The sequence below is a fragment of the Mustela erminea genome, chromosome 13 (genome assembly GCF_009829155.1).
Source record: "Mustela erminea isolate mMusErm1 chromosome 13, mMusErm1.Pri, whole genome shotgun sequence".
Classification (NCBI taxonomy): domain Eukaryota; kingdom Metazoa; phylum Chordata; class Mammalia; order Carnivora; family Mustelidae; genus Mustela; species Mustela erminea.
The window spans coordinates 86,994,901-87,007,380 of NC_045626.1; the positions used below are offsets into that span (position 1 = coordinate 86,994,901).

Genomic DNA, 12,480 nt, shown 5'->3' on the forward strand with positions numbered 1-12,480 from the left:
ATGATTGGGATCCTTCTTTTTTTTTTTTTTTAAGGTACCGTAAGGATTGGTTAGTGTCCTGTAGTCAGGTACATACAGATCTCAGTGGTGTGTGGGTAAACTGGCTTTCTGAAAAAAGGAAGAAAAGAAAGCTTTGACTCAGAGAGTTGACCGGTGCTCATGGTGGAAGGACTCCCACCCCGGCTGATTTCAGGGTCCCCAGCGGAATAATGGCAAGTGGTCTGAACGCCAGCCTGCAGAATTCTTAGATATTTGACCGTGAACTCTCATGGACGGGGAGGAGGTGTGTCTGGCATGGGTTATCAGTTATATTCGTGGACTGAGCCATTATTTATCGGGCTCCTGCTGGAGCTAATCCCCGTGTTGGATGCTCTGGACCGACAGATCGCGGGGCCCCAGGAGTAGCGATCGCTGCGTGTTCTGGTCTCCTTCATGCTCCCAGATCAGATGAATTTTACACCGATGCCAGTTTCAACTACATCGTAACTACCGCTTTGCTGGGGGATCACTGTGTGTCGCAGGGTGTGGTCAATAGGAGACGGAGTAAGGGAAGGCTCCCCAAAGTGTCTGCGGCACCCCCTCCTCCCCAAATGTCCCTCCTCCTCACAGGACCACAGTTGTGTCTAACAAAAGGCAGGATTAGTTGAAATGAACATAATGGTTTGTTTGAACAGAAACGTTTTGGCATCACCGAGAAGACGGGCCCAGGGGTACGCAGCCCCAGAAAAGCACCCAGTGTCCTGGGATTTGCCAGATGTCGTCATGTTCTTTCTAAGCTCTGCTCTGAGTCACTTTATTTTCTCTGGTCAAGTTTGCTTCTGCTTCTCCTGATTTCTGACTTCCTAGAGCCCTCATCACCTTCATTATCTCTCTCTAGTGTGTAGGGACCACAACCATAAGCAGTATGTAGGTTTTTGGGGGACACCAGACAGTTTTAAAACAAGATGGCAAAGCCTAATCTTTTCATTGTTTTAAATACCCTTTTAAATTTATTTTGCCATTAATGGTGTGTCATCAAGGTAATGGCTAGTAATTCACGGTCATTTTTCCTGGATTGGAACTTAGAGTTCTGGGCCCATTATTTTTCAAGTATATAGAAAAACCAGGAAAACCAAAAACCAAAAAACAAAACCTTGCCCTAAGTGTATTTCAGGGCACTTCTCAGCTTTGGAAATTTGTATCTCTGTAGAGGAAATCCAAATGGCGAATAAAAATATGAAAAGAAGAGAGTGTTGTTCGTCTTGGGGATCTGCAACTTAGCAGATTAGATACTGTCCCCCACCCCTTTCAGAATGGCAAAAAATTTAAAAAAGCGATAATACCTAGTGCTGGAGAGCACGCGGTGAGAAGGGCAGGGCTATGCATTGCTGGTGGGATAAGGATTGCTACAACCTTTAAAAGTAATTTGATCGTTTCTATTAAAATAATCTACCCAAAGAGTGCTCTCTTAGGCCTAGTTGTTTTGCTTTTTGAGATTCTGTTCTGCAAGCCTAGAAGCAACCGTGACGCCTCAGGTTAGATGGAGAGCCGGGTTTGTCCGCCTCAGCCGTGCTGACATTTGGGGCTGGATAATGCTTTACTGTGGGAGACCAGAGTGACTTGGGGGATGGTTAGCACCATCTGCAGCCCCTGCCACCACCCCACCCCCAGCTCAGACAACTGAAAACATCTCCGGACATTGCCCAATGGTGTAGAGGGATGTTTCCTGCAGTATTATTTGTGTTGGCGAAGGAACTGGAAGAAGCTTAACTAGACATGAGTAGGGCAACTGCAGCAGCCTCAGACTCCAGAGTACCATGCAGCCTTTATTTATTTATTTATTTTTAAAGATTTTATTTATTTATTTGACAGACAGAGATCACAAGTAGGCAGAGAGGCAGGCTGAGAGAGGAGGAAGCAGGCTCCCTGCAGGGCAGAGAGCCCGATGCGGGGCTCGATCCCAGGACCCTGAGACCATGATTTGAGCCGAAGGCAGAGGCTTAACCCACTGAGCCACCCAGGCGCCCCTACCATGCAGCTTTTAAAGATTGGGTTTCTCTCTATCCACTGACCCAGAGGCTTGCTGCCTAGAATTCTGAAGTGGCACAGTCAAGGTGCAGAGCACCTTGTTTTGTCAGCTGACATTTTTGGAGGAACAGCCACCACAGTCCCTTCTCCCCCTACGTGTGTGTCACTTTGGTCAGGCGTGTGTGGGAGAGAAAAGAGTAGTACGTAACACCCAGGAAGCTGTAATAGGCAAACGGGCGGGGTGGTCCGAGATGATGAAATTTGTTGGAATTTAAAAATGTAAGCATTCTTATTCTATGCCCATAGTATTCGGTCCCTCTGCAAACCTGTCCAGGCATATTTTAAAAGGGACCTAGCATCTTCCTGCATTGTCCCCTCGAATGTTCTCACGTGTGCGTGCCGTCAGCCTGCCGTTTTCCCGTCCAGCTGGAAGAGTTACTGCCGTTTGCTGACCTCGAGCCCTCCCTGGGCCTCCCCCGTGCCAGATCAAAGAAACCCATTCTGACGGGGACTGTGGTCCGGCGCCAGTCCCTGGAGAAAGATCTCGAACCGGCGTGCTTTCTCCTTTAGGGTCGACTGGATGCTCCTGTACCAGGGGATGGTGGTGCTGGCCGCCTGCCAGGTGTGGTGGACCTGGGAGGTGGAAGACGTCTTCCACGAAGTGCAGAAAGGGGAGAAGCAGGCCATGAAGGAGTATGGCAAGAAGATGCACCGGCAGATCGACGAGCTGGTCACGCGGATCACCATGCCCTTGAGCAAAAACGACAGAAAGAAATACAACACGGCCCTCATCATCGACGTGCACGCTAGGGACATAGTAGACTCTTTCATAAGAAGCAGGTAGGGACCCCCGGGGGCCCCGGCGTGTCACAGCGTGTGTCCCCCACCCGGCATGGCCTCGCGGTTTCTCCGACCTCCTCTACCGCCTTTCTTCTCCCCTCCCCGCCTCTCCCCTCCCCTCCCCCCCCCTCCCCTCCTCTTCCCTTCCAGCATTCTCGAGGCCCGGGAGTTTGAGTGGGAGAGTCAGCTGCGGTTCTACTGGGACCGGGAGCCGGACGAGCTGAACATCCGGCAGTGCACGGGCACCTTCAGCTACGGCTACGAGTACATGGGTCTGAACGGGAGGCTGGTCATCACGCCGCTCACGGACCGCATCTACCTGACTCTCACGCAGGTGACTGGCCACCCAGACCGCGCGCTGACCAGCGGCCCCTGGTTCTGGATTGCTCTGCAAGGGTGACTGGGTTGCCTGCAGACCCCGCCCTGGGTTGACCGGTGTCCCTCCTTCCTGATTCATGTCCTCTCGGAACCTCACGATGTGACTGTCTTTGGAAATACGCTCTTTGTCCATTTAATTAGGGAAGGATTGGGAACATCCAGGATTAGGGTCCCCAGATCCTCTGTCTGGTGTCCCGTGAGAAAAGGACGCAGAGAGACAGGAAAGACGACATTAAGTTGGGGGCAGGGGTTGGAGCGAGGTGGCCCCACGCCAAGGAAGGCTTGCAGCCACCAGAGCCAAGAACCCCCCTCGAAGCTTTGGAGGGAGCGCGGCCCTGGCAAGAGCTCGACTTCAGACTCCCAGCTCTCAGTGCCGTGAACAAATGCATTTCTGGTGTTTTCAGCCCCCGCTTGGTGGGACTCTCCTAGGGAAGCCCCAGGAAACCAGTGCCAGGAGCAAGGGACACCACTGTTCAAAATCCGTAAACGAGTTTGAACTCGGAGTAGGACCTACCTGCCACCCTCTGGGATGGGGCCGTCACCGGTTCAGGCGGCTCCTAAAACTGCCCTCAGGCTTACCAGTTTGCTGAAAGGGCTCACAGAACTCAGCAAAGCCTTTGAGGTCCTTACTGTGGTTTACCCTAGCAAAGGGATACAGGTCAAAACCCGCAGCAGGAGGTGGTGGGCAGCGAGCAGGCTGGGGCCCGCACTTCCCGGTCGCGGTGTCCTCGTGCAGACAGCACTCTCCCTTGCGGTGGCCGTGTGGCTGCGGGCAGCAGGCATTACCACGCAGCAAGCTCGCCGGGGATGCGGGTGTGGGGGTTCCAGTGGGGACTGGTCATGCAGAAACGACCGATGGCTTGCACGGCCGACTTTAGCTTCCAGCCCCTCCAGAAAGCCAAGCTGGTGGCACGTGGCCTGATGTCACGGTTCTCACGACATTCCACGGGCTTTGAGATCAACTCCTAGAATCTGGAGACACAGGGCCAGAACTTTCCGTGGGGAGGCTAACCCTGTACGGCACAGATGTACGTGTGTGCACGGGCCTCGTCTCTGGGAACGACTGGGGCCTCATCCTCAGGGTCGGCACCCGTTCCGGTGTGTCGCTTAGTCCTTGGTACGCTGGTCCCTGTATCACGGCATGGGGCGGGGGGAGGGGAGGGAGCGGTGGAGGTCAAATGGAAAAACAGAAATGTTACAAAATAGCAACTGTCAGGAAGGGTGAGTGTGGACATGTCCATTGTCACATGTGTACCGCGCATATATTGTCAGGGTTTGGGAAATGGCACCTGTTTCCTTATGTGACTCAGACCACATCGGCTTTATTTGGCTCCTTCACAGGCGCTGTCCATGTACCTGGGGGGCGCCCCTGCGGGCCCAGCGGGTACCGGCAAGACCGAGACCACCAAGGACCTGGCCAAAGCCCTGGGCTTGCTCTGTGTTGTGACCAACTGCGGGGAAGGCATGGACTACAAGGTATGGCCGAGAGCGGAGCGCGGGATGCGGGGGGAGGCACCGCGGCCCACACTCTCCGGGAGACCGCTGGGAGGAGAGAGCGCAGAGAAGAAACTGCCACCCTCAGTCTCAGATCTCACCCGTGCTGCCACCCTCAGTCTCCGATCTCACCCGTGCCTGCCTTGGCAGCAGCTTGTAGAGCAAAGATCACAAACTGAAAGGTCACCAGAGCCGCCTAGGTACAGTAAGTGAGGACAACGGCAGGTGCAGACAGTAGGGGGCGCTGAGGAGTGAGGGGAGGCCAAGGCCGGAGGCAGGGCATGGCTTTGGCTGGGGGGCACCACTTCCTAACTGTGGTTAAGATTACCACCGGGGAAGATGGACCTGCTGCGGCTTGATATTCCAGTCTCTCTGTCTATCTACCCTCCTTCCTTCCTTAGATTTTATTTATTTGACAGAGAGAGAGACATACAAGTAGGCAGAGAGGCAGGCAGAGAGAGAGGGGGAAGCAGGCTCCCTGCTGAGCAGAGAGCCCGATGTGGGGCTCGATCCCAGGACCCTCGAGACCACCACCCGAGCCAGAGGCAGAGGCTTTAACCCACTGAGCCACCCGATTTTCCAGTATTTCAAGAGGAGCCAGAACTCTGGAGTTTTCCGTGAAAATTCTTACATTGGTAAAGTCCTGTGAATGGGAGAGCTGGCCCATGAGGGTCCCGCCGGTCTTGCCAGAAAGATCCATGAGTAGGGTGGTTGGTCGGCTGCCTCTCTGCCAACCTGATGTTCACCCTCTTGTTTTAATTTAGGCAATTTATCCGTAAATGTCTCATGTGCGATTTCATTTCATTTCATTTTATTATTTAAGATTTTATTTATTTGACAGAGCGAGAGAGGAAACACAAGCAGGGGGAGTGGGAGAGGGAGCAGCAGGCTCCCCGCTGAGCAGGGAGCCCAACGTGGGGCTCGATCCCAGGACCCTGGGATCATGACCTGAGCCCAGGCAGATGCTTAATGACTGAGCCACCCAGGTGCCCCATCGTGTGCGATTTTAAAGATGAAAATACCCCTTGTGCTTTTTTTTCCCCCCCCTATTCACGCTAGGCCATTGGGAAGATTTTCTCTGGCCTCGCCCAGTGTGGGGCTTGGGGCTGCTTTGATGAGTTCAACCGCATCGACGCGTCGGTGCTGTCCGTAATCTCATCTCAGATCCAGACGATCCGCAGCGCCCTGATCCACCAGCTCAGCACGTTCCAGGTGGGCACGGGTGAGGGCCGCCCCGTCACGGTCTCCGGGCTGGACCTTCGGCCGCGGGACCTTAGAAATCTCAAATGACGATTCAACAGATTTTTGCTTTCGAATCGAGATGGTTGGGTTTCCCCCAAATTATCAGCCTCTTGGAGAATCAGGGACGGCAGTGTTCTAGAACGTCAAGTGAATTCCAGACAGAGAAGTAGTAGCCGCTATGGACAGGGGAGGCAGTGTTCTCAAGGGATGGACAGAGCCCCCATTAAAGGAAAAAAATATTCTGGGTCACTTCCCAAGTTTGAGAAAGAGGCAGCGTTCAGGATTAGTGGTCCATTCAGTCAAAATGTCTTTTGGTGGCTGTTATCACATAAACACAAAATTTTGCCTTCCTGCCTCGCCAAGTTAGGGGATTAAAATGAGTAGCATTTTTTTTTTAAGATTTTATTTATTTATTTATTTGACAGACAGAGATCACAAGTAGGCAGAGGGGCAAACAGAGAGAGAGAGAGAGAGAGGAGGAAGCAGGCTCCCTGCCGAGCAGAGAGCCCAATGTGAGGCTTGATCCCAGGACCCTGAGATCATGACCTGAGCCGAAGGCAGAGGCTTAACCCTCTGAGCCACCCAGGTGCCCCAAAACGAGTAGCATTTTTAATGAAGAGGCAGATTTGAGAAGTTTTTAGCGCTCTCTGATCTGTGTCCCTCCGAGGACGTATTTGTAGACCCGAGCTGATAAGACTATTAAGTTACAGCTGAGGAGACCAGATCAGAATTTGGAGAAACACGATCTTATTACATAATTTAGATAGCCCAGAAGTGGGTTCTCTGACCAAAGGGACCAGAGTGGCGGGGCCACGTCCCTGCACTGGGGCCCCCTGGACCCTAACGTGCTCTGCTGCCCGCCCCCCCCCGCATTTTGTCACCTTCACGCCACTCACCCTGCAGACACAGCACATGTGTCTCTGCCTGAAACTGTCCTTCCTTCCTTTGTGTCCGAAAGTGCCTTTTTATCCTCCAAGGCCCTACAGAGCCTCATGGAAAAGTTCAGCCTTCAGATTTGGGTTGGGCTGGTGGGGACTGGCTTGCGGGTGCCTCCATGGCCCTGGCGACCTGCCTGCTTTTCTCCCAGACCTCAGTGTGGCTCACTGTTAAGAGATAACATAATCTCGATCCCATTAAACATCGATCCCATTAAACATTTTTAGGATTCCCATAAAGGCTTTAGGTGCATTTTCTTTTAATGGGTTCTTCTGAACTATTTTAGGGCCGGGCTTACTACTTCTGAGGGAAGGAAATTGAACCTGCAGTGCATTCAGGTTTCTAGACGCTTCTTTTTTTTTTTTTTTTTTAAGGTTTTATTTATTTGTCAGAGAGAGCACAAGTAGGGGGAGGAGGAGGCAGAGGGAGAAGCAGCCTCCCTGCTGAGCAAGGAGCCTGATGAGGGACTCGATCCCAGGATCATGGGATCATGACCTGAACCGAAGGCAGACTCTAGAAGGCAGGCGTCTCTAGAAGCTGTGGTTTTAAGAACAGGCCAGTCCATCATCTCCAGAAGGCAATTGAGGCCCCACATGGATATCAGGGAGCGGGTGAGGGTGGTCTCATTGTGGGCTTGGCAGACAGGACAGTGTCCTCCTCCCTTGGGGAGCATCCGTGACCTGCTAGGTGGCCCTCTAGTCACTGAGGCAGTCTGTGCCTCATAAAAAACACCGTTTTCTATCTTTTTTCTATCTGGTGAACCAGTGAAAAAAACAAAATAGTAAAATCTTAGAGAAAGAAATGGGGACAGGTGAAACTGGCTGAAGAAACTCAAAATAAAGGGGCATCTGGGACAGCTCCAGGCTGCGCTCCTGCCCCGCATCGGCCACTTGTCAAGCGCACAGACCCTGGCTCGGATCGGAGTTGGGTGGGGGTGTGCAGGGCTCGCCCCCAGAACACTCGGGTCAGAAGCACGAGGACGCTGCGTTTAACTCCTGGAAATGGAAGGGAGTCAGACGGTGGCCTCTGCCGCAGACCCATGGAGACGAACAGCGCCGTGGCACCCCCGGGCCCCTGACCGCGGTGGTAACTGTCTTCCTTTCCAATCGTCTTCCAGTTTGAAGGGCAGGAGATCTCCCTGGACCCGAAGATGGGCATCTTCATCACCATGAACCCAGGCTACGCGGGCCGCACGGAGCTGCCTGAGTCGGTGAAGGCCCTCTTCAGGCCCGTGGTGGTGATCGTGCCCGACCTGCAGCAGATCTGCGAGATCATGCTCTTCTCCGAGGGCTTCCTCTGGGCCAAGGTGAGGCCTCCTTAGTGCCTGGCTGGGCCTAGCCCTCCCACGGCCCTGGCTCTGCGCTCAGACCAGGCACTTGGGAAGTTTGCATTCTGTGTGACTTAATTTTTCTTTCTTTCTTTCTTCTTCTTTTTTTTACACTTTGTCTCTCTCCTCCTGTCTTTTTAAAACTGTAAGTTTCATTTTCGAGTCATTTGACCCTCCAGAAGTGGCAGCAGTAGTGCAGAGTTCCACCTGCCCCTCCCCCAACCCCCCCCCCCCCCCCATGACATCTTACACCCTCCAAGGCAGGCTGTCAGAGTGACGAGGGCACAGTGCTGTCAGCTCAGGTACAAGCTTTATCTGGATTCCATCAGATGTTGTATCCTCTCTGTCTCTCTCTCTCTCGTGTGTATGCAGAATTCTAGAACATTTTGTCGGCCGTGTGCTGTAACCAGAGCCACAATCAGGATACAGAACTGGGCCATCACCACAAAGAAAGTCTTTCCTGTCATTCCCTGGTATCACATCTCCCTCCCGGGCTCCCACCCCGGCCCTGACTCCTGGCAACCCCCTGCCATTCTCGGTCATGACAACCGGTCCCTTCGAGAATGTTCTGTACATGGAATCATACGTATGTAATCCTTGATGGGCTTCCTTCACTTAGCCTCGTACCACGTACACACACACTCCCAATGTCCTTTATCATCTTTTAAACTATGTATAAAAAAGTATGCTCCTGTATTTTCCTAGAAGGTTCTGAAAAACATACAAAATAGCAAATACTTTCCACACAAAGGGTTGTGAGGTTTCTTTTCTGTAATTTTTTTTTTTTAAGATTTTATTTATTTATTTGACAGAGAGAAATCACAAGTAGGCAGAGAGGCAGGCAGAGAGAGAGAGAGGAGGAAGCAGGCTCCCTGCCGAGCAGAGAGCCCGATGCGGGACTCGATCCCAGGACCCTGAGATCATGACCTGAGCCGAAGGCAGCGGCTTAACCACTGAGCCACCCAGGCACCCTCTTTTCTGTAATTTTTAAAGATTTTATTTTTATTCATTTGACAGACAGAGATCACAAGTAGGCAGAGAGGCAGGCAGAGAGAGAGGGGGAAGCAGGCTCCCCGCGGAGCAGAGAGCCCAATGCGGGGCTCGATCCCAGGATCCTGGGATCATGACCTGAGCTTCAGGCAGAGGCTTCACCCACTGAGCCACCCAGGCGCCCCCGTAAATTTTTTTTTTTAAAGGCTCTTACTGCTCGCACTTTGTCCAGATTTTGAATAGGAATGTTGGAACCTCTGGTTCTTAGTCCCCACATCATCCTTAGGGAGCAGCAGACCTTGAATCCTTGAAGTAGTCGTCTGTATTGGTGGCTCCATCAGTAGTCTGCGAGGGGCTGACTTGTCTTGAAAGATGAGTTGCAAGAGAAGCTTTTCAAAATTTTCTTTATTTATCTTTTTATTTTTTAACGATTTTATTTATTCATCTGACAGAGATCACAAGTAGGCAGAGAGGCAGACAGAGAAAGAGAGAGAAGCAGGCACCCCGCTGGGCAGAGAGCCTGATGTGGGGCTTGATCCCAGGACCCTGAGACCATGACCTGAGCCGAAGGCAGAGGCTTAACCCACTGAGCCACCCAGGTGCCCCGAGAAGCTTTTTTTTTTTTTTTTTTAAGATTTTATTTATTTATTTGACAGATAGAGATCACAAGTAGGCAGAGAGGAAGGCAGAGAGAGAGGAGGAAGCAGGCTCCCTGCTGAGCAGAGAGCCCGATGCGGGGCTCGATCCCAGGACCCTGGGATCATGACCTGAGCCTAAGGCAGAGGCTTTAACCCACTGAGCCACCCAGGTGCCCCCGAGAAGCTTTTTTTTAAAAAAAAGATTTTATTTATTTATTTGAGAGAAACAGAGGACGAGTGAGCATGAATTGTGATGCTTAACTGACTGAGCCACCCAGGTGCCGCCAGGAAAAGATTTAATATGTTCAGGTCCAAAAAACCAGAAATCACATTTTTAGAGTGTGATTGCTATGATTTTAAAAAGTTGGATGGGTTCTAGTCTTTAAACGAAGCCACTGGAGATCTTCCTCCGCTTTCAAAGAGAGTTCCTCAAATTTTGGTAAGACCTGCATTCTTTGAAATTAGTGCCTAATTTGTCATTGTTGAAAATGAAGATCTCTGCGCCACCCCCCCCCCCCCCCCCCCCCCCCCCCCCCGCCAAGGTCTTGCCCTTAGAGGCAAGGTCTGTTTGCTAATGGATCAGTTGCATCTGAACAGCTTCATGTCCATTTTCTTTGTAGAATGATGTCCTGTTGCTTTCGGGTCATTGTCTTTCTTTGCTTTTCATTGTTTTTGATCACAAAAGACCCTGGCCAAAAAGATGACCGTCCTCTATAAGCTGGCCCGGGAGCAGCTCTCCAAGCAACACCACTATGATTTTGGACTGAGAGCCCTGAAGTCCGTGTTGGTAATGGCTGGAGAGCTGAAGAGAGGCTCTTCTGACCTTCAAGAGGTAGGGGGCCGCGCACGCCCGCGTCTGCCAGGGCTCTGTGCGGTTCATGGGCAGCGAACGAGTGTGGGGATGAGATGACGGGCTATGCTATCATCCCCCCGGAAAGCTTTGGTCTTCACTGTCACTTCATTTGGTTGCTGGCCTTAATTAGGTGTCTTATTTATTATTATTATTATTATTTTTCAATTTGACTAATTACTAGGTCAAGTTGAAAGTGTTCACAGCACCAGTTTCTGAGGCTTCAGTGGTAATAACCAGTTCACAATTGCAGGAAGGTGGGGTGGAGGGGTGGGGGTCAACCCCGTTCTCAGGAAGACATGAACAAGTTTTGGCTATTTTTTTTTTTTTCCTGCTTTGCCACAAAAGCATGGGACTTACTCCAAAGCAGACCTCGGCTGCTCTGTGGTCCACAGGCTCCCTGGTCCTCTAGCCTCTGTACATGCAACGCTATATGTCTTATATTTGATGTAAAGCTTCATTTCCTATTTCATAAGAGGATTTCTAGACTAGTCCCTGGGTCTTTCGGAAATATCTCCGAAGGCGTCTCTTGCGTTCCGTCCAGGATGTGGTGCTGATGAGGGCCCTTCGAGACATGAATCTGCCCAAGTTCGTCTTTGAGGACGTCCCTCTCTTCCTTGGTTTGATTTCCGACCTGTTTCCCGGACTAGACTGCCCGCGTGTCCGCTACCCCGACTTTAACGACGCCGTGCAGCAGGTCCTGGAGGAGGGCGGCTACGTCGTCTTACCTGTCCAGGTAAGCGAGTGCACGGGCGTCGTCTGGGTCCTTCCTGGTTGAAAAAGTTGAATGTGGTCAAATCCACCCAACATGGACCATCTTAAGCATTTTTCCCTGACTTTTTTTCTTTTTATTATGCTAAAGTACCCGTAACAAAAATCTCCATCTTACCCGTTTTCTGTACAGTTCAGCTGGGGGAAGTATATTCCTATTGCTGTGAAAGAGGTTTCCAGAACTTCTCCATCCTGCAAAACCGACACTCTGTCCCCATTGATCAGCAACTCCCCAGCCCCTCCCCAGCCCCCGGTCCTCACCTGCCTCCCCCCTGCCCCGCTTTCTGTCTCTATGAATCTGACTCCACTGGGGACCTCATGTAAGTGACATCTTGCGGCTTTCATCCTTTTCTGACCGGCTTATTTCCCTCGGCATGTTTTCATGGCTCATCCATGTTTTAGCAGGTGTCAGAATCACCTTCCTTTTTGAGGCCCAGTCACGTTCCGCAGCATGTACAGACCGCCCTCCAGCTGTTCTTGGTATAACGTGATGACTCAGTGTTTCGTTTTGGGGTCCCACCATCTCGTGCTCTCTCCCCACCCCAGCTTTTTCTTTCTCCACAGTCCCACTTAGAAGAAAAATTAGATGTTACTGATAAGATTCTTACTATCTGAAGTCTGTAAGGTTGTATATGTTGTCCATAAGCCAAAAATCACTGCCAGCGTGTTCTGCTGAGGGTATAAATGCCTAAGGCTGCAGGACCAGAATGGCCGCCTCTGGTCGGGCTGTCTCAGGGTGTCAGGCTCCCTCGAGGCCTGGGGCGGGGGCAGCAGGTACCGGTCACCGCACCTTTCCTACCCTGACGTTTTCCTCTAGAGCTGCTGGTTTAGAAAGGGAATGTGAAATGATGTAGCAGCAACGGAAAAACAATCCGGCAGTTCCCCAAGACGTTAATTGTAGAGTTACGTACCCCCATGGGGAATGAGAACGTAGGTCCACGCAAGAACTCCTACATGATGTCTGGGTAAGAGCCCAGAAACAGAAGCCACGCAGATGCTCATCTACG

General features: G+C 51.6%; 1 protein-coding gene across 4 annotated transcripts in view; it reads left to right on the forward strand.

The window, feature by feature from the left end:
• The window catches only part of DNAH10 (dynein axonemal heavy chain 10), a 136,906-nt gene that overhangs the window by 65,295 nt on the left and 59,131 nt on the right, over positions 1 to 12,480 (forward strand). For all 4 annotated transcript variants that reach the window (XM_032309801.1, XM_032309799.1, XM_032309800.1 and 1 more), the window contains 7 exons: positions 2,578 to 2,847; positions 2,998 to 3,181; positions 4,567 to 4,701; positions 5,779 to 5,931; positions 8,015 to 8,203; positions 10,538 to 10,684; positions 11,247 to 11,438. In XM_032309801.1, coding sequence (XP_032165692.1) covers positions 2,578 to 2,847; positions 2,998 to 3,181; positions 4,567 to 4,701; positions 5,779 to 5,931; positions 8,015 to 8,203; positions 10,538 to 10,684; positions 11,247 to 11,438 — 1,270 coding nt within the window. The remainder of the gene's footprint in view (positions 1 to 2,577; positions 2,848 to 2,997; positions 3,182 to 4,566; positions 4,702 to 5,778; positions 5,932 to 8,014; positions 8,204 to 10,537; positions 10,685 to 11,246; positions 11,439 to 12,480) is intronic.